At 34.5% G+C, this 15393-nt stretch overlaps 1 protein-coding gene across 1 annotated transcript in view; it reads right to left on the reverse strand.

Moving 5' to 3' along the window:
• Window positions 1-15393, reverse strand: part of ASCC3 (activating signal cointegrator 1 complex subunit 3) — a 411239-nt gene that overhangs the window by 287940 nt on the left and 107906 nt on the right. Inside the window, exon 11 of the mRNA XM_056818622.1 lies at window positions 10865-11029. Coding sequence (XP_056674600.1) covers window positions 10865-11029 — 165 coding nt within the window. The remainder of the gene's footprint in view (window positions 1-10864; window positions 11030-15393) is intronic.

Genomic DNA, 15393 nt, shown 5'->3' on the forward strand with positions numbered 1-15393 from the left:
AACAAAACATTACTGTGAGATGAAGTCAGCAATAAATTCAGCCTGTCAGCATGTCAGCATTTTAATTCAAGAAAAATATAATATACCTCATCTGTGTACAAAGCCTGCAGCCCCCAAGGTCATTTATTCAGCCCCCACCGCACTTCCGGAAGGGGAAGCTCTTTCGTTGGTGGTCAGTGCATCTTGTGCTCCTCGAGTACTGTATGTGGAGGCACCACAAAGCGCAGCATCGCTCACGCACAGTACTACTTCCAGTGACATAATCCTTTGCGTGATGCCTTGTTTTGAGAGTAACTGAACGAGAACAAGGTGCTTTGCAAAGGGTTATGTGGCTACACAATGGAATATGTCAGCATGGTGAGCAGTGATCTGAGGGAGGGGATTCCGCACTGTGTGTACTGCTGCCTGGTATAGTGGTGACAGTGATGGGTCTGTGCAAGGTGTAACAGGCCCATCACAGCCAGCACTGTAGCCTCCACTATACCAGACAGTGGTATACAGTGTCACAGGCCCAGCACTGCCTCCAATACTGTATACAGGCATTGGATAGCGGTAATCTGGCCTGTGACATCAGCAGTGGGCCTCTACTATGAGAAGCCCATCACTACCATTGGGAGTTTTATAAGACACCCCCTGTTTTTTGGGGGTCAAATTAATATAAGACAGTGTCTTGTTTTCGGGGAAACACAATAATACATATTATAGGGGCCATTATGTTGTGCATCTGGGGGAGGATGGTTGCGGTTATACTATGTGGGGGAAGTCAGGCATATGTTTTTCATATTATGATCCATAGTTACAGATCCATAAATACGGACCACAAGAGGACACATGGGTCTTACCCATGCAATCAGATTCCTGTGTAAATTCAAAGATCGCAGTGTGGTTTGCATAGGGTAGTGTGAACCTTACAGAGCTCTGTAATCGTGCTAGTTCCCGCACCGCACCAGTGTGAGCCTGAGATAAAAGTGGAGTTCTGTAAGACTCCAACACAGGGTTGGCCAGTCCTGTGAGATCCTACCTGGGGTAACGAAAATGAAGAGTAACAAAAGAAAGAACGGACACTGTATGAAAAAGAATAGTGACAAATTTATTTGCTTCACACAAAGTATATATAGGCAAAATCCACTAGGCAAAACCCAAAAGAATTTATGACTTTACATTCCAGAAACCCAACCTTGGTCCCAGGATAGGCAGGTGTTCAAAGGTTAATCCACATCTTCATCTAATGCAAATCCAAACAAGGGGGAAAAGGGGCCCACTTTACTACAGAGTTCCACCAATATGGCCACTGGTGAGACTTGTTAAGATAATTAGTATAATTTCCTCCTAAACCCCTATTCCTTCCTCCCCTTCCCAACCAATAAATCTTAATTATTTATATGTTCCCTCTTGTTCTTTCCTCATCCATAATCCCAACATAACAGGCTCAAATGATGTGGCCTGGCAAGGCTGCATTGATGGACACAGATCAGACTGCACTGATAGTGGAGTCTATATGCCTCTGTGTGGACAAAATTATTGTTGGTATATTGTTTTTGTAGGGCTGTGTGTGTGTATGTGTGTGTGTGTGTATGTATGTGTGTATATATATATGTATGTGTGTGTATATATATATATATATACACACACCTATACATACATACATACATATATATTTATATTTATGTATGTATAGGTATTTTACTAATAGCAATTTGGAATCCCTAGGAAAAATGACGTCAAGAAAGAGAAATATTGACTCAGAGTGTAGGATATTCAAAGAACAGTGGACTTATGATTACTTTTTCATGCAGAACAAGGAAAGGGCTGTGTATTTGATATGCCAGGATATAGTGTCTATGTTCAAAGAATACAATTTGTGTCGACACTATAAAACTCAACATAAAGATAAATATGATTGTTTGGTCAGAGATGTGAGAAAAGATGTGTGTGTGTATGTGTGTGTGTGTGTATGTATGTGTGTATATATATATGTATGTGTGTGTATATATATATATATATATACACACACCTATACATACATACATACATATATATTTATATTTATGTATGTATAGGTATTTTACTAATAGCAATTTGGAATCCCTAGGAAAAATGACGTCAAGAAAGAGAAATATTGACTCAGAGTTTAGGATATTCAAAGAACAGTGGACTTATGATTACTTTTTCATGCAGAACAAGGAAAGGGCTGTGTATTTGATATGCCAGGATATAGTGTCTATGTTCAAAGAATACAATTTGTGTCGACACTATAAAACTCAACATAAAGATAAATATGATTGTTTGGTCAGAGATGTGAGAAAAGATAAAATATTAAAACTGAAAAATACATTGACAACTCAGCAACATAATTTTGTGAAGCAGGAGCAGCTAAATATTTCATCTCTGTGAGCAAGTTTTTAAGTTGCCAAGCTAATAGCATGCACTGGCAGACCATTCGTGGAGGAAGAATTTGTTAAAGAATGCCTTCTTTCTGTTGCCAAAGAGATGTGTCCAGAAAAGGCTGACTTATTTAGTACAGTTAGTCTTTCAGGATCTACAATTGCATGAAGGACTGAAGAAATAGGATACAATTTGCATCAGCATTTGCAAAACTCCGCAAGAAAACTTTCCTATTTTTCTTTGGCACTTGATGAGAGCAATGATGTTCGTGATTCTGCACAAATTCTAATTTTTATTCATGGGACGAATGACAATTTCAAAGTCACAGAAGAGGTTGCTGTACTGCAAAGCATCAAAGGAACAACCACAGGAGAGGATACCTATAACAATGTTTCCCAAACTGTGAGGGATTTGGGGCTGGACTGGGCTAACCTAGCCAGTGTGACAACTGATGGTGCTCTTAGCATGGTGGGGTCTAAGAAAGGAGTAATTGTTCACATTAACCAAGGGATGGACAAATGTAACCATTCTCATCCAAAAGCCATACACTGCCTCATCCACCAACAAGTGCTGCTATGTAGTAAATCACTGAAGTGGAACTCTGTTATGAAAATTGTGGTATCTTGTGTTAACTTCATTAGAGCTAATGCGCTAAACCACAGACAATTATAGGAATTTCTATCTGCGCTGTGTTGCCAATGAAGATGTTCTGTACCACACAGAAGTCTGATGGCTGAGTCAAGGGAGAGTTTTGAGACATTTCTATGACTTACTTCCACAGATTACAGCTTTTGTGCTTTCAAAAAACAAAGTACCAGAGCTCAATGATTCAGAATGGAAATGGCACCTCTTCTTTCTGACAGATGTAACAGAGCTACTCAACAGTTTCAATGTGCAACTTCAAGGAAAAGGGAAGCTCATCTGTGATATGCAATCATATGTGAAAGCATTTGAAGTAAAATTAGGCTTCCTTATCAAATAAGTGAAGGAGGAAAATTTCTGCCATCCCCCCTTAACTCAAAATCTGTTAGCGAAAAAACCCTTGATTGCATTCCCAAAAGAAACAGATGTGGATTCACTGGAAAAGTTGCAAAAGGAGTTCCAATTCACATTTAAAGAGCTTCATCTCCATGAACAAGACATACAGCTTTTCCGTAACCCATTTTCACTTGACATTGAAAATGTGGATACAATTTACCAAATGGAACTGGCTGAACTGCAGAATTGTGACTCTCTGAAAGATGCATTCAAGTCAAGCAGCTTGCCTAATTTCTATGCATCTCTCCCCTCTGATACATATCCTAATCTCAGGAACCATGCACTCAAAATGGCAACCATCTTTGGCAGCACTTATGTCTGTGAACAGACTTTTTCCAGAATAAAACATCTGAAATCTCCAACCAGATCTAGACTAACTGATGCACACTTGCATCACTTGTTACGGCTAGCAGTGGACATTGGAACCGGACATTGACCACCTCATTAGCCAAAAGCAGACACATAGTTCCCATTGAACTACTGGTCATGTTGATTTAAATTTACTTGTTCTTTATTTTAAATATTATATTTGCCCCGTTTTTTTTTTATTTAAAATAAGATATCTGCAGTGTGCAGAGGGATTTGTTCATCGTTTTTTTAATAGTCCAGCCCTCCAAAGGTCTGAGGGACAGTGAACTGGCCCCCTGTGTAAAAAGTTTGGGGACCCCTGTCCTAGGTATTCAAAGACAAAAGTAAAATGAATCCCTAACATCTAGTCGAGTGTCTAGCACAGAATAAAATATTAATAAATGAATGTAGAGTGATGATTGATTATTGATATTGGGTAATGAAGGAGAATGAATGCTCAAGAACAATTTCAAGGTCATGAACCTTAATGTCTAGAAGGATAGTGTGATGCCTTTTACAGAAATAGGGGATGAGGGACAGATTTTAGAGAAAAATAAATTCTGTTTCATATTTGCTGAAAAGGAAATGCTGTGACAGGGCCAGATAAACTATAATTATTATAATTTATTCCATAATGTCTAGTGTGTAGCTACTATGGTGCTTCCTATAATTCATGTGAAACTATGTTCAATATCTAGAATTTTTCTAACTGGAAACATAATGAGTTTTTTTTGTTTGTTTAATTAATTAGTTTAGAATATTTTTCCAAGGTTACATGAATCATGTTCTTTCCCTTCCCTCTTCCCACCCCCCTCCCATAGCCAACGAGCAATCCCACCAGGTTTTACACATGTCACTAATCAAGACCAATTTCCATATTATTGATATTTGCACTAGGGTGATCATTTAGAGTCTACATCCCCAATCATATCCTCATCTACTCATGTGATTAAGCAGTTGTTTTTCTTCTGTGTTTCTACTCCTACAGTTCTTTCTCTGGATGTGGATAGCGTTCTTTCTTATAAGTCCCTCAGAACTATCCTGGACCATTGCATTGCTGCTAGTAGAGAAGTCTATTACATTTGATTGTTTTTAAATTAATTGATCCTGTTTGCTAGAAAACATTTACTACATAAAGAAATTTATATATACCTATTGAAAGGGGAGGTATCACCTGGTCACTGACCTCATCTTCTCCAAGTACTATAATTCAGAATTTTGCTCTCTTACAGAACATGTCCCCTTATCTCTTTCCAGAAATATAGATTACCCCATTCATACTGAGAATCTCAGAAGAAAGTAGGGAAAAACTCAATTATCAAAGTCCTCTCCTAGGAAAAGATATTCATAAGTTATTCTCCTGGTAATGGTCACGTAATATAAAGTTAAAGAAAACACCTTGAGATATTTGAGTTTACACCAATTGTTTTTTTATTATCCATACCTATGAAATTTTAATTGCTTCCCACTATTATTTCGTTATACCTCAGAATTAACTGGTAGGATCTTCTCTGGTCTCTAAAAATCAAGACTTAACAAGTAAATGTAGACCTAATCCATTTTCCATCTCTAGCTTTTACCCAGGATATTCCCCAGTTCTGAAATATTCTGCTTCTTCAACATGAACTCTAGATGCACAGTGCCTCACAAATAAGTAGGCACTTAATTACTACTTTCTGAAAGACTAAAAATCCCTAGCTCCCTACCAGATTCAGGCCAAGTACAACCTCTTCCAAGAGGTATTCCTGATTCTCCCACATATTACTGGTTCCTCCAATCCCAAACCCCAATTTAGAATCAATTTATTTGTGCACAAATCCTGCTGCCACTACTCTCCCTTCCCATCTCCCCATCCCAGGATAGGGGTCTTTGTTTCTATAGTGACTAGCACTATGCATGAAGCATAGTAAGTATTTAATACTTGTATGTTTAAATTAATTATTAAATAGACTTTTCTTTATTAGAATTCAAGATATGAAGAATCAAAGTTAATGTTACTTTTCCCTTTTATGCACATATAAATCACAACATTCCTTGGTATTATTCCTTGTAAATGTCTAATTCTATTATACCTTACATAAATTAACTCGAGAAACTAACTAATAATGTTTCTACTGTTTTAGTTGCAAATAACTAATCTAAAAATAAACTTTTTTGAACACAGCCCATTTATAAGCTGAAATCTGTGGATGCATGTACAATTTTACCTTTATAAACTAGTGTGGATTTTTACATGATTTTCATTAGGCCTTCTATCAGTCATGGATATTTTTTTTACAATCTTTTGCATGATTTTTTACTTCAAAAATAGAGACTGCAGCATATAATACAACAGCTTTAGTATAGCATAATGGTTGTCAGGAATTACTAAAATGTTCACAAACTGTTCACTTGAAAACGTTTTCTAGAAAATCAGAAGCATAATCTCATGCTAGGTTATAGATCCCTTGTTTCACATTGAATCAAATACATGTTAAACAGATTGAATAAGATTAACCTTTTAAGAAAACGAGTTTCATTTTGTTGGTGATGAGAAGAGAATGAGAATAATAACAAAAAACCAAAAGATCAAAACCTGTTTTTCATGGACTTTACAAACATTGGATATTTTGTAATTTATGCACAAGTTCTGCCTTAACTACTTTCTCTAATAAAGAATATTATCTATTTTTAATTACAATATTTTTATCCACAAAATTCTGCATTTTAGCCCTTCCAGCTCTTTCCTCTACCTCCATTAAGAAAGCAAGGAAAACATCTGCTCATTGATAATCAAAAAAAAAAAATACCCTATTACAAACATGTATAGTTGAGCTAAACAGATTCCTAAACTGTCAAAATCCAAAAAATGTCTCAATTAACACTCAATGTATCACTTCACAGGTGGGTAACATGTTTCAGTATCAATTCTCTTAAATGGTGATTGGTCATTGTGTTAACAGAGTTCCTAAGTATTTCAAAGTTACTTGTCTTTAAAATATCATTCTTACTGAATAACTTTTCCCCTGGTTTTATTCATTTCATTCTACATCAGTTCAAATAAGGCTCTTCTGAAACCCATCACCATCATTACTAATGGAACAATAGTGTTTCATCATGTTTATATAACTTGTTTAGAGTCATTCGCCAATTAATGGGACACCAAAAAAATTTCCAGTATTTTGCCAATGCAAAATAAGTAGTTGTTACTTTTGTACATGAATTCCTTTCCTCTTTCTTTGATCTCTTTTATGTATAGACCTGGTAGTGATATCGTTTGAATAGAGAATTCACACTTATCAGCTCTTATAGGGCATAATTCCAAACTGCTTTTCAGAATGAGTGGACTAGTTCACAACTGCACAAAGATATGCATTAATCTCTCTTTACCAAAGCTACTCTAACATTTACTATTTACTGGGGGTGGGGGGCAAATTTGCCAATATAAAGGTTATAAGTGTGGAAAAGAGAGAAATTGCAGCAAGACAGAGGCTGGAGGTTGATCAGCTGTCAATCAAAGGAAGATTCCATTTGGAATGTTACCAAAAACAGTTGAAGGCAAGAGCCAACTGCAGACTGTTTTCTGGGCTTCTTGGCTGATGATGGTGACTTTGAAAGAAGAAGCTGGGTTTATCTCTGGGACTTGGGATAATCAAGTTGGAGGTGGCCTAGCTGATTTGGAGGCAGAAAAAGAAGGACAATAGCCCATATATCTCTCTCTGACTTACTCTGTTTCATGGTAGTGACTGAATTGCCATTTCTCTCAATATCCTCCAACCTAACTCACTGTAGATAATAAGGAAACCTTAAACCCTCTTACCTTCATCCTCTATCTTTTCCTGTTTTCCCTAATAAACCCTTACTTAAGATAAAAGAAGATAGAAAGTATTTTCATTTGAGACAGCATAAACTCCTCCTAAGTAATTTAGTAAGCAAAGACAAAGGGGAGGGAAGCTGAACAGCCTCAAGAGGGAGGCTGGGAGAGATGAAGGAGGAACAGGAGGAGGGTAGACAAAGTTGATCTTTTAGTTATCATTTATCCAAATATACCCCCTCCAATATTATCTATTACAATTTGGCAACTCAGGCTGACTGAACTTTACAATCCATAAAAATTAACAGCAAGATGTGTAAGCAAGTGCTCTGTGGAGTAGTTGTGTTGGCAGTAATTATGGCTTACTGGATTTATAACATCAAATACGGTAAAATGACCACCATGATTGTAGATTCGGTGGAATACCTTGGTAACACCACGATGTTCATACTGCAGTTACCATTCCAAAAAGAAACTGTCCTCTGGCACATTATGACTCAAATTTATATCATTTCCATGGCTGCTATACAGATACTGATTTATTTAAAGAACATCTATAGATTTCTGAACCCTAAACAAACAACTAAGATAATGGTGGTGGATACTAACTTGGAAAATGTTTATTAAGAATATGTTTGAGGAATTTTTGAAGGCAAAAGGGCTAGACCAGATTAAGGACTAGAACAATGGCCATACAAATAGTGCACCCAAAGAGAAAGACAGAAAGGCAAAGAAAACAAAGGCTAATGCACAGGGAAATGACAGTGACAAGGACACTAAGTCTGATAGTGTGAAGATTGGATTTAGCTATCTCCTAATTTGTAACAATGAAGATGCTTAGTCTAACAAAATCAGGGATGTCTTAGGAAGTTTACATTATTCCACCCTTCTTTGTCCAACAAAATCAGGAATGTCTGTAACCATGCTTGAAGATTGAGTGTTTAGGAGTAGGCCTTTGATAGAGAAATTGACAAATCAGAAACAGCTGACAGATACCTAGGCTGTCCTAAGTTAAGCTTAGGCTATGATTGGTGCAGAGGAGACACAGGAAAGGGAGGTAGAATCGTCTAGGGTTTTTTTCACGGGGCTTCCTCTCATCTGCCTCTTTTTCCCCAGAGATGTGGCTCTGGCTGCCAGCGTGCTAAATGTTCCAACATCTTGGCGTGGTGGCAGCTAATTGTCTGGGTTTTGGCAGTGAGTTTGCTCTTGAGCTGATTCAGGTTCAAGCATCTTAGCTGAGCCCTCTTGGAGTTTAGGCCGATTCCTTCCTCCTTTACTCTCCAAAACCTTATCTTCCTAAAGCCTCTACTCTTCCCCCTTGGCACAAGCCAGGTGAGAGAAATCCTATACCCTTTCCTTCTCCCTTTTTCTTAATTTCTTTCCACTGTATTAATTAAATCACCATAAATTTCCAGCTGTCTTGGGTATTTTATTTGGGATATCCCATGGCAATAAATAACTAATATAGTTTAGGTCACAACGCTAAATTTATCCTTTACAATAGTGAAGTCGAAAAAATTTTTCCACTAAAGGATGTCACCAAGTTATCAAGTACAGCTGGTGTGTTACATTCAAAGGTGCATAGACAGTTTACAACCCAGGAGCTTGATTCCCTGAAGAAATGGGTTCCAAAATTTATCAATCAGCCCTATAAGACTCAGAAAGAACTGAAATGTGCTTTCCAAATTTTTGACCCAGATTTTCAAGATGTGGGATTTCTCTGGTCTGAACTGTTTAGTCCCTATGAGCATCGCCAATTCGTTGAAAAGACCAGTTCAGAAAACAACCTGACTAGTTGCCCCACAAAGAAGCAAAGGGAAGACCTTGATTTTGCTAATCCCATAAGCATGACGTACTTGAGGAAATGTAGGGGAAACTGGCTCCAAGCTATTATGCTCTGTTATTCAAAGCCTAATGCATGGGCAAGATTTGACAAACTAATGCAAAATAAAGGAGAACATCCAGCTTCATTTATAGATCATCTCTCTGAAATGGCTAAACCAATTATGGGTTTAGAGGCAAATACTGATGAGTCTACAAATCACGTGAGGAGACAGTTTTTGAAAGGGTACACACCTCACTTGAAGAATTTTATCAAATATTACTTTCTCTCTTTTCCACATAAGGAAGGAAATTGACACTTTTAATTTGCAGCTCTATAATTATTAGCAATTTGGATCATTTTTCATTTGGCTATCAAACACTTCTTCATATGGCTATTTATTGCTCAGATTCCTTCCCATAAAAAATGCAAATTCATATACTTTGTTTATCAAATGGAAACTATTTCTTTCTCTTAGAAATTTGAATCTCAGGGGCATTATTTCTTTAAAATAATATAATAAATTTCTATTTCATAAAATTAATGTTTTACCTTTTTATATAATTTAAATTTTGCTTTATCTGCCTTATATGACAAAAAACACTTAGAAAAAAATTCTGCAATAGGGAAAATTGGGTCAAGTGTTAGATAAATTAAAAGAACATATTCTTTGCTTACCCTTTGATACAGTCATACCACTGCTGGGTTTGTACCCTAAAGAGATAATAAGGAGAAACACATATACTAAAATCTTTATAGTCGTGCAAAAAAAAATGGAAAATGAGGTATTCCGAATGTCTGAACAAATCGTGGTATCTGATGGTGATGGAACACTATTGCCCTGAAAGGAATAATAAACTGGAGGAATTCCATGTAAACTGAAAAGACTTCCAAGAATTGATGCAGAGCAAAAGACACAGAACCAGAAGAACATTGTACACAGAGACTGATACACTGTGACACAATCAAACGTAATTGACTTCTCTACTAGCAGCAATGTGATGACCCAAAACATCCAGAGAAAGAATGATTGGAGTAGGAATAGAGAAGAGAAATAAATGATTGATCACGTGGTTCAATGGGGATATGATTAGGGTCTTGATGTTAAAAGATCACTCTACTGCAAATAAGAATAACATGGAAATGGGTTTTGAACAATGATACATGTATAACCCATGTTATACTGCTTGTCAGCTTGTCAGCTCTGGGAGTGGGAAAAATCATAAATCATGTAACCATGAAAAATATTCTAAATTTAAAAAAAAAGAAAATATTCTTGTATGTCTTTATAGTAAATTAAATATTGTCCTTATAAAATGCCATATATGAATATTTTCTTCCAATATACGTTGCCAATTATACTACACATCTATACTAAGGGAAGGCATATATGAATATAACTGAAAGCAACTCCATTTCAAATAATGTAAATAATTCAATTACCCAAATAAGTTTCTGAAATGAAATAACTTTCTTACCTGTCGTAAAGTTCGTGCAACTAGGCTTTCCAACACAGGGCCTCTGTCCTCATGCAGCAGATGTACTTCATCAAGAATTAGAAGCTTTACAAGTTGGGAAAGGGCTACATCTCCAACACTCTTTCTTGTTACCACATCCCATTTTTCAGGTGTGGTCACAAGCATCTGTAAAGGAGTAGGAATAAAATTCAACCAAAGGAAGAACTAATTCACATTAACTTAAAGTAAATATTGATCTTAGCAATATGACTGAATAGCACTGTTATTAACAGTTCAGTAATATGAACTACCTTTCAATAAAACACAACACCTTATGAGGAATAACATCAGGACATGTTAAAATATGTTTAAATTTTATATAGTATGCTACAGACAATATCAAATTCTAAAGGACTTAAAAACAAGAATGTATTTATGGTTTTCATATTTTGATGCATATTTAACTCTGAAGAGGTTTTCCTATTATTAGAATATCATAACACAATAGCATTGAAATTATTGATTATCCTAATTTAATCAAAATACAATTTAGCTACTTCACCAAAGGAAAGCAAAATAACTGCCATATTCAAAAATATTTACTTGCTATCTCTTTAAGTAAAATATTCAAGAAAGTCTAAGAATCCATTTCAAAATTTCCATTAATATTCTAATGGTAGCACATTACATTGGTTCATGCTATAAGGAAAAAAAAAACCCACCATAAACTTCAAAGATCTGGGGTTACAATGCTTATACACCCCCATTTTTTGAATTTTACATACTATTTACATACTATCTTTGAGACCTCTTGTAGACAAAAATAATTCTGATGATCCTCTCCAAATGTTAGTTAAATAACTCAAAAAACAGAAATAAAACCTATATTAGACTTTTCACTGAAGCCTTTTCAGCTACATAAAATGTGCCAGATTCTACTAGGTCATAGGTCAGCTCCATGATACTAAAATGTATAAGAAGAGGATTTGCTTGGATCTATTGTTATTATATAACAAGGCCTCCTCCATAAAATATGTATACTCTTTATATAAGAACTGTTTATACTACAAAACAACATGCACATAAGGGAACCACTGATTAAATGTTCAAATCCCTCCCACCAACAAATCTGTAAAAAGGAGGAAATAAAGGAGCAAAAAGGTATGTGTTAAAGCTAAGAATTAAGAATTAATTAAATCAGAGTACAAATAAGCCTTAAGAAAATATGATTGCCTACTTAATAATGCATTATTTTTAAAGATTAGTGATTATAATATGGAATATAACATACAATTTCCTATTCCATGGGAGTTTTATCATATCTATAGTCAACTTATATAAAAAATACAATATGCGTATATCTATACTCAAACATGGCCATAAGATCACATGGGTAAGAAAAATCTCTTAACCTGAATTTTGTTCTTGTTACTATAGTTGTGGGAGTACATAAACTCCTCATTTATATAAAAAATATTTTTTCTTTAAAACCACCTAAATTTAAAGTGAGGTACCTTTTTCTTTTTTCTAAAGTAAATTATAACTACAAAATCTTACCTTCCATCACAAATGGATAAACAGATGGAAATCAACTTAACAGTTATTACAATGAAGATGATAAAGGTGGGGGGGTGACATTCTCAAAAAGAATGTTTCACAAAGTTCTCTTAAATTGGGTCCTCTACTTAAGATATAAAAGTAGAAAAAATAAATTATTTTTTGATTCCTATGGCATCTTATCTTGCAGGGAAACTGATATAGTATATATGAGAGGAGAGAGATAAGTGAAAATAAATTTATGAAAAAGAACTTATGAAATATTACCCCCAGATGAGTTGAGGTTGCCACCTTTTGTGGCAATCCATTATAAAACCATTTACTCAAAAGAAATAATATTCTCTCACATTTTAACATATAATCAGTAAGTATCCTACAAATAATCAATTATAACCTATATATGGGGCTTTCAAATTACTGTCAGATCCAATGCCACTTACAATAATAAGGGCTGTTTCTAACATAATTGTACCCAAGTATATCACTACTATGATACAGGCAAAGTAAAAACAAACAAGCTAAACATATAAGAGATTTGTGATTTCATTCACATAAAATCTTTTCTTTTTTAATGGAAATGCTTGTCACAACCTTGGTCTGCTTCAGATATCTCAATTAAAAACAGAAATGATAATAATAAGCATTTACCTCCCAGTGTGATTGTGCAGATCAAATGAGGTATTTATAAAGTGCTTACCACTTTGGGACATCATAGGAGCTTAATTAAATGCTTGTTCCTTTTCCTCTTCTAGTACTAAGATAATTTTCTAATCAAGATGGTTTATTGTGTTCAAGAGAAATATAAATGAATGCACTTACTATGTAAGCATGGGTTAAGGGCTTCAGAAAAAATTACAAAGGTAAGGTGGTCTCTGTTCCCAGAATTCACATTTTAATTGTCAACAGACAAAACATATAGGAAATCTATAAGAAAATAATTACACATATGTATGGTATATTTATGACAACACTATTCTTAAAAATAACTTCAAAAAAAGCTAATTTTATATGAAAAGTGTAATAATAGTTTTTGAGGGTAATTGCTAGGTTAGAGTCATTTTAGAGTTAATAAAATTGTCATTTAATAGTTTCAGCTATAGATAAGACAGAATAGCTTACATGCTTTTCCAAATCCCAGTTTATATTATAAGAGATATAAATTTCATTCAATCCATAAGCTTTAAAAATCCTAAATACTAAGTTCAAATCTAAAATGTCACATTTCAGTTTATAAAGATAATGTTCTCACTCATGATTACCCCTTGGATAAATAAGCCACTGTCAACTCTGATTCTGGTTTCATTTTTTTCTTCTTCCCTAGCACAATGCTTAGCCCAGGTCCTGGCACATAGTAGTTGCTAAATAAGTACCGGATCAGGGGGTAGCTAGGTGGATCAGAGGATAAAGAACAATAACTAGAGATGTGAGGTCCTGGGTTCAAATTTGACATTACCCAAGAGGACAACAGAAGAGAGAAGTACAAGGGAAAACTGAAAGATGACACTCAAGACTTAGCAAGAAAAAGAAAGCCTTCCCACACTTTTCTGTAATTCCTGTGGATCAGACTAGATGTTTAAAATGAAGGGAAATTATCAATTCCAGGATGTTTAAATAAAAAAAAAATCTCTAGGTATCATTCAACTCTATATTAGTTAATATAGTTCATACTCTTATATAACATAGGATATGGAACAAAAAAAATTTAGGAAGTTTAAAGTACTCCATTAAAACCAGTTTGTGGATTACTGGGAATATAGTTCTGAAGTTTAATGTAAAGCAGAGAAAACTCAAGATGAAAACAGAAGGGTGACAACCTTATTTATTGCATCACTGTTTTGAGGGAACAATATTTCTTTTAAATTCTTAAATAAGCTATCACTTCTTTGAAATGGCTCAGCTTATTTAATATTCAGAAACCACAAAAATAGTAAAAAAAAAGTATCATTATAATATTAAAGATTTTTAAATGGTAAAATTTACAAGGATATATAAGTATTTATAAAATAGCTCCAATATTAGTGTTTTAAATTGCTCTACAACTTTACCTTAATTTAGATCCATAAGAAATGATTGACACAATAGATAGGAAAATGCTAAGCAAGTCTAACAAAGACAAAAAAAACACAACTAATGGAATATCCTTTTTAATCCAGCAATCCACTCAAATGAACCATCTCTGCAGAGGAATACTCAACTCAACAGGCCCAGCTGTGATTCAGAAATTTTTAGAGCTAAATCAAAGATAATTGGACTTTTGAGTTTCTTTAAATTATAGCTAAGGAAAGGGTCTCACTTAATACATCATTTGCATTAACAATTAAGAGTGCTTTTTATGCTTTAAAATTTATGATGCCTTTTCTGATACATAAGGAAATACAAATGAGTTACACAGTACTTTATAGACATAAAGATGTTCTTTGCCTTTTTAAGGAATTTTATAACACTCATTAAACCACACAAATGAAAAAAATCAATAGCTAACAGTAGAGATTCTGTAATGATCAAAGTATTTTCTAACTTACTTATTAATAAAATGGGACATTCTTTTATTCGTAACATTACATAGTATATAAAACTACTCTTTCACTATGTTGTAAAGTTAATAGTTTTGTTTATTTGAGATTATTAAATACATGGACTAAACTCATATACTTCAATCATTTTGCAAACTAACATTCTTTAACATTTCTTCACCTCAAAACTTTCTAGTTAGCATATCAGTTATTAATATACAAATATTTTAGATATTTTACTTACATTAACTACTTTTTTCTTCCTTATGTAATAGCAATAGAACCTATGTTAACAAATCAGTAGGTCTAAATATGAATAAGAATTATTAACATCAAAATAAAATTCATTAGAAAAATAATTTTCTCTCCAAAAAAGGGAAAAGGCTTCATTTATACAAAAATAATTATTGCAGATCTTTATTTGGCAGCAAAGAATTGGACATTGAGGGGTTGTCCATCATCTGGTATGGTTGACTATGT

Source organism: Monodelphis domestica, chromosome 2 (genome assembly GCF_027887165.1).
Source record: "Monodelphis domestica isolate mMonDom1 chromosome 2, mMonDom1.pri, whole genome shotgun sequence".
Taxonomy (NCBI): Eukaryota; Metazoa; Chordata; class Mammalia; order Didelphimorphia; family Didelphidae; genus Monodelphis; species Monodelphis domestica.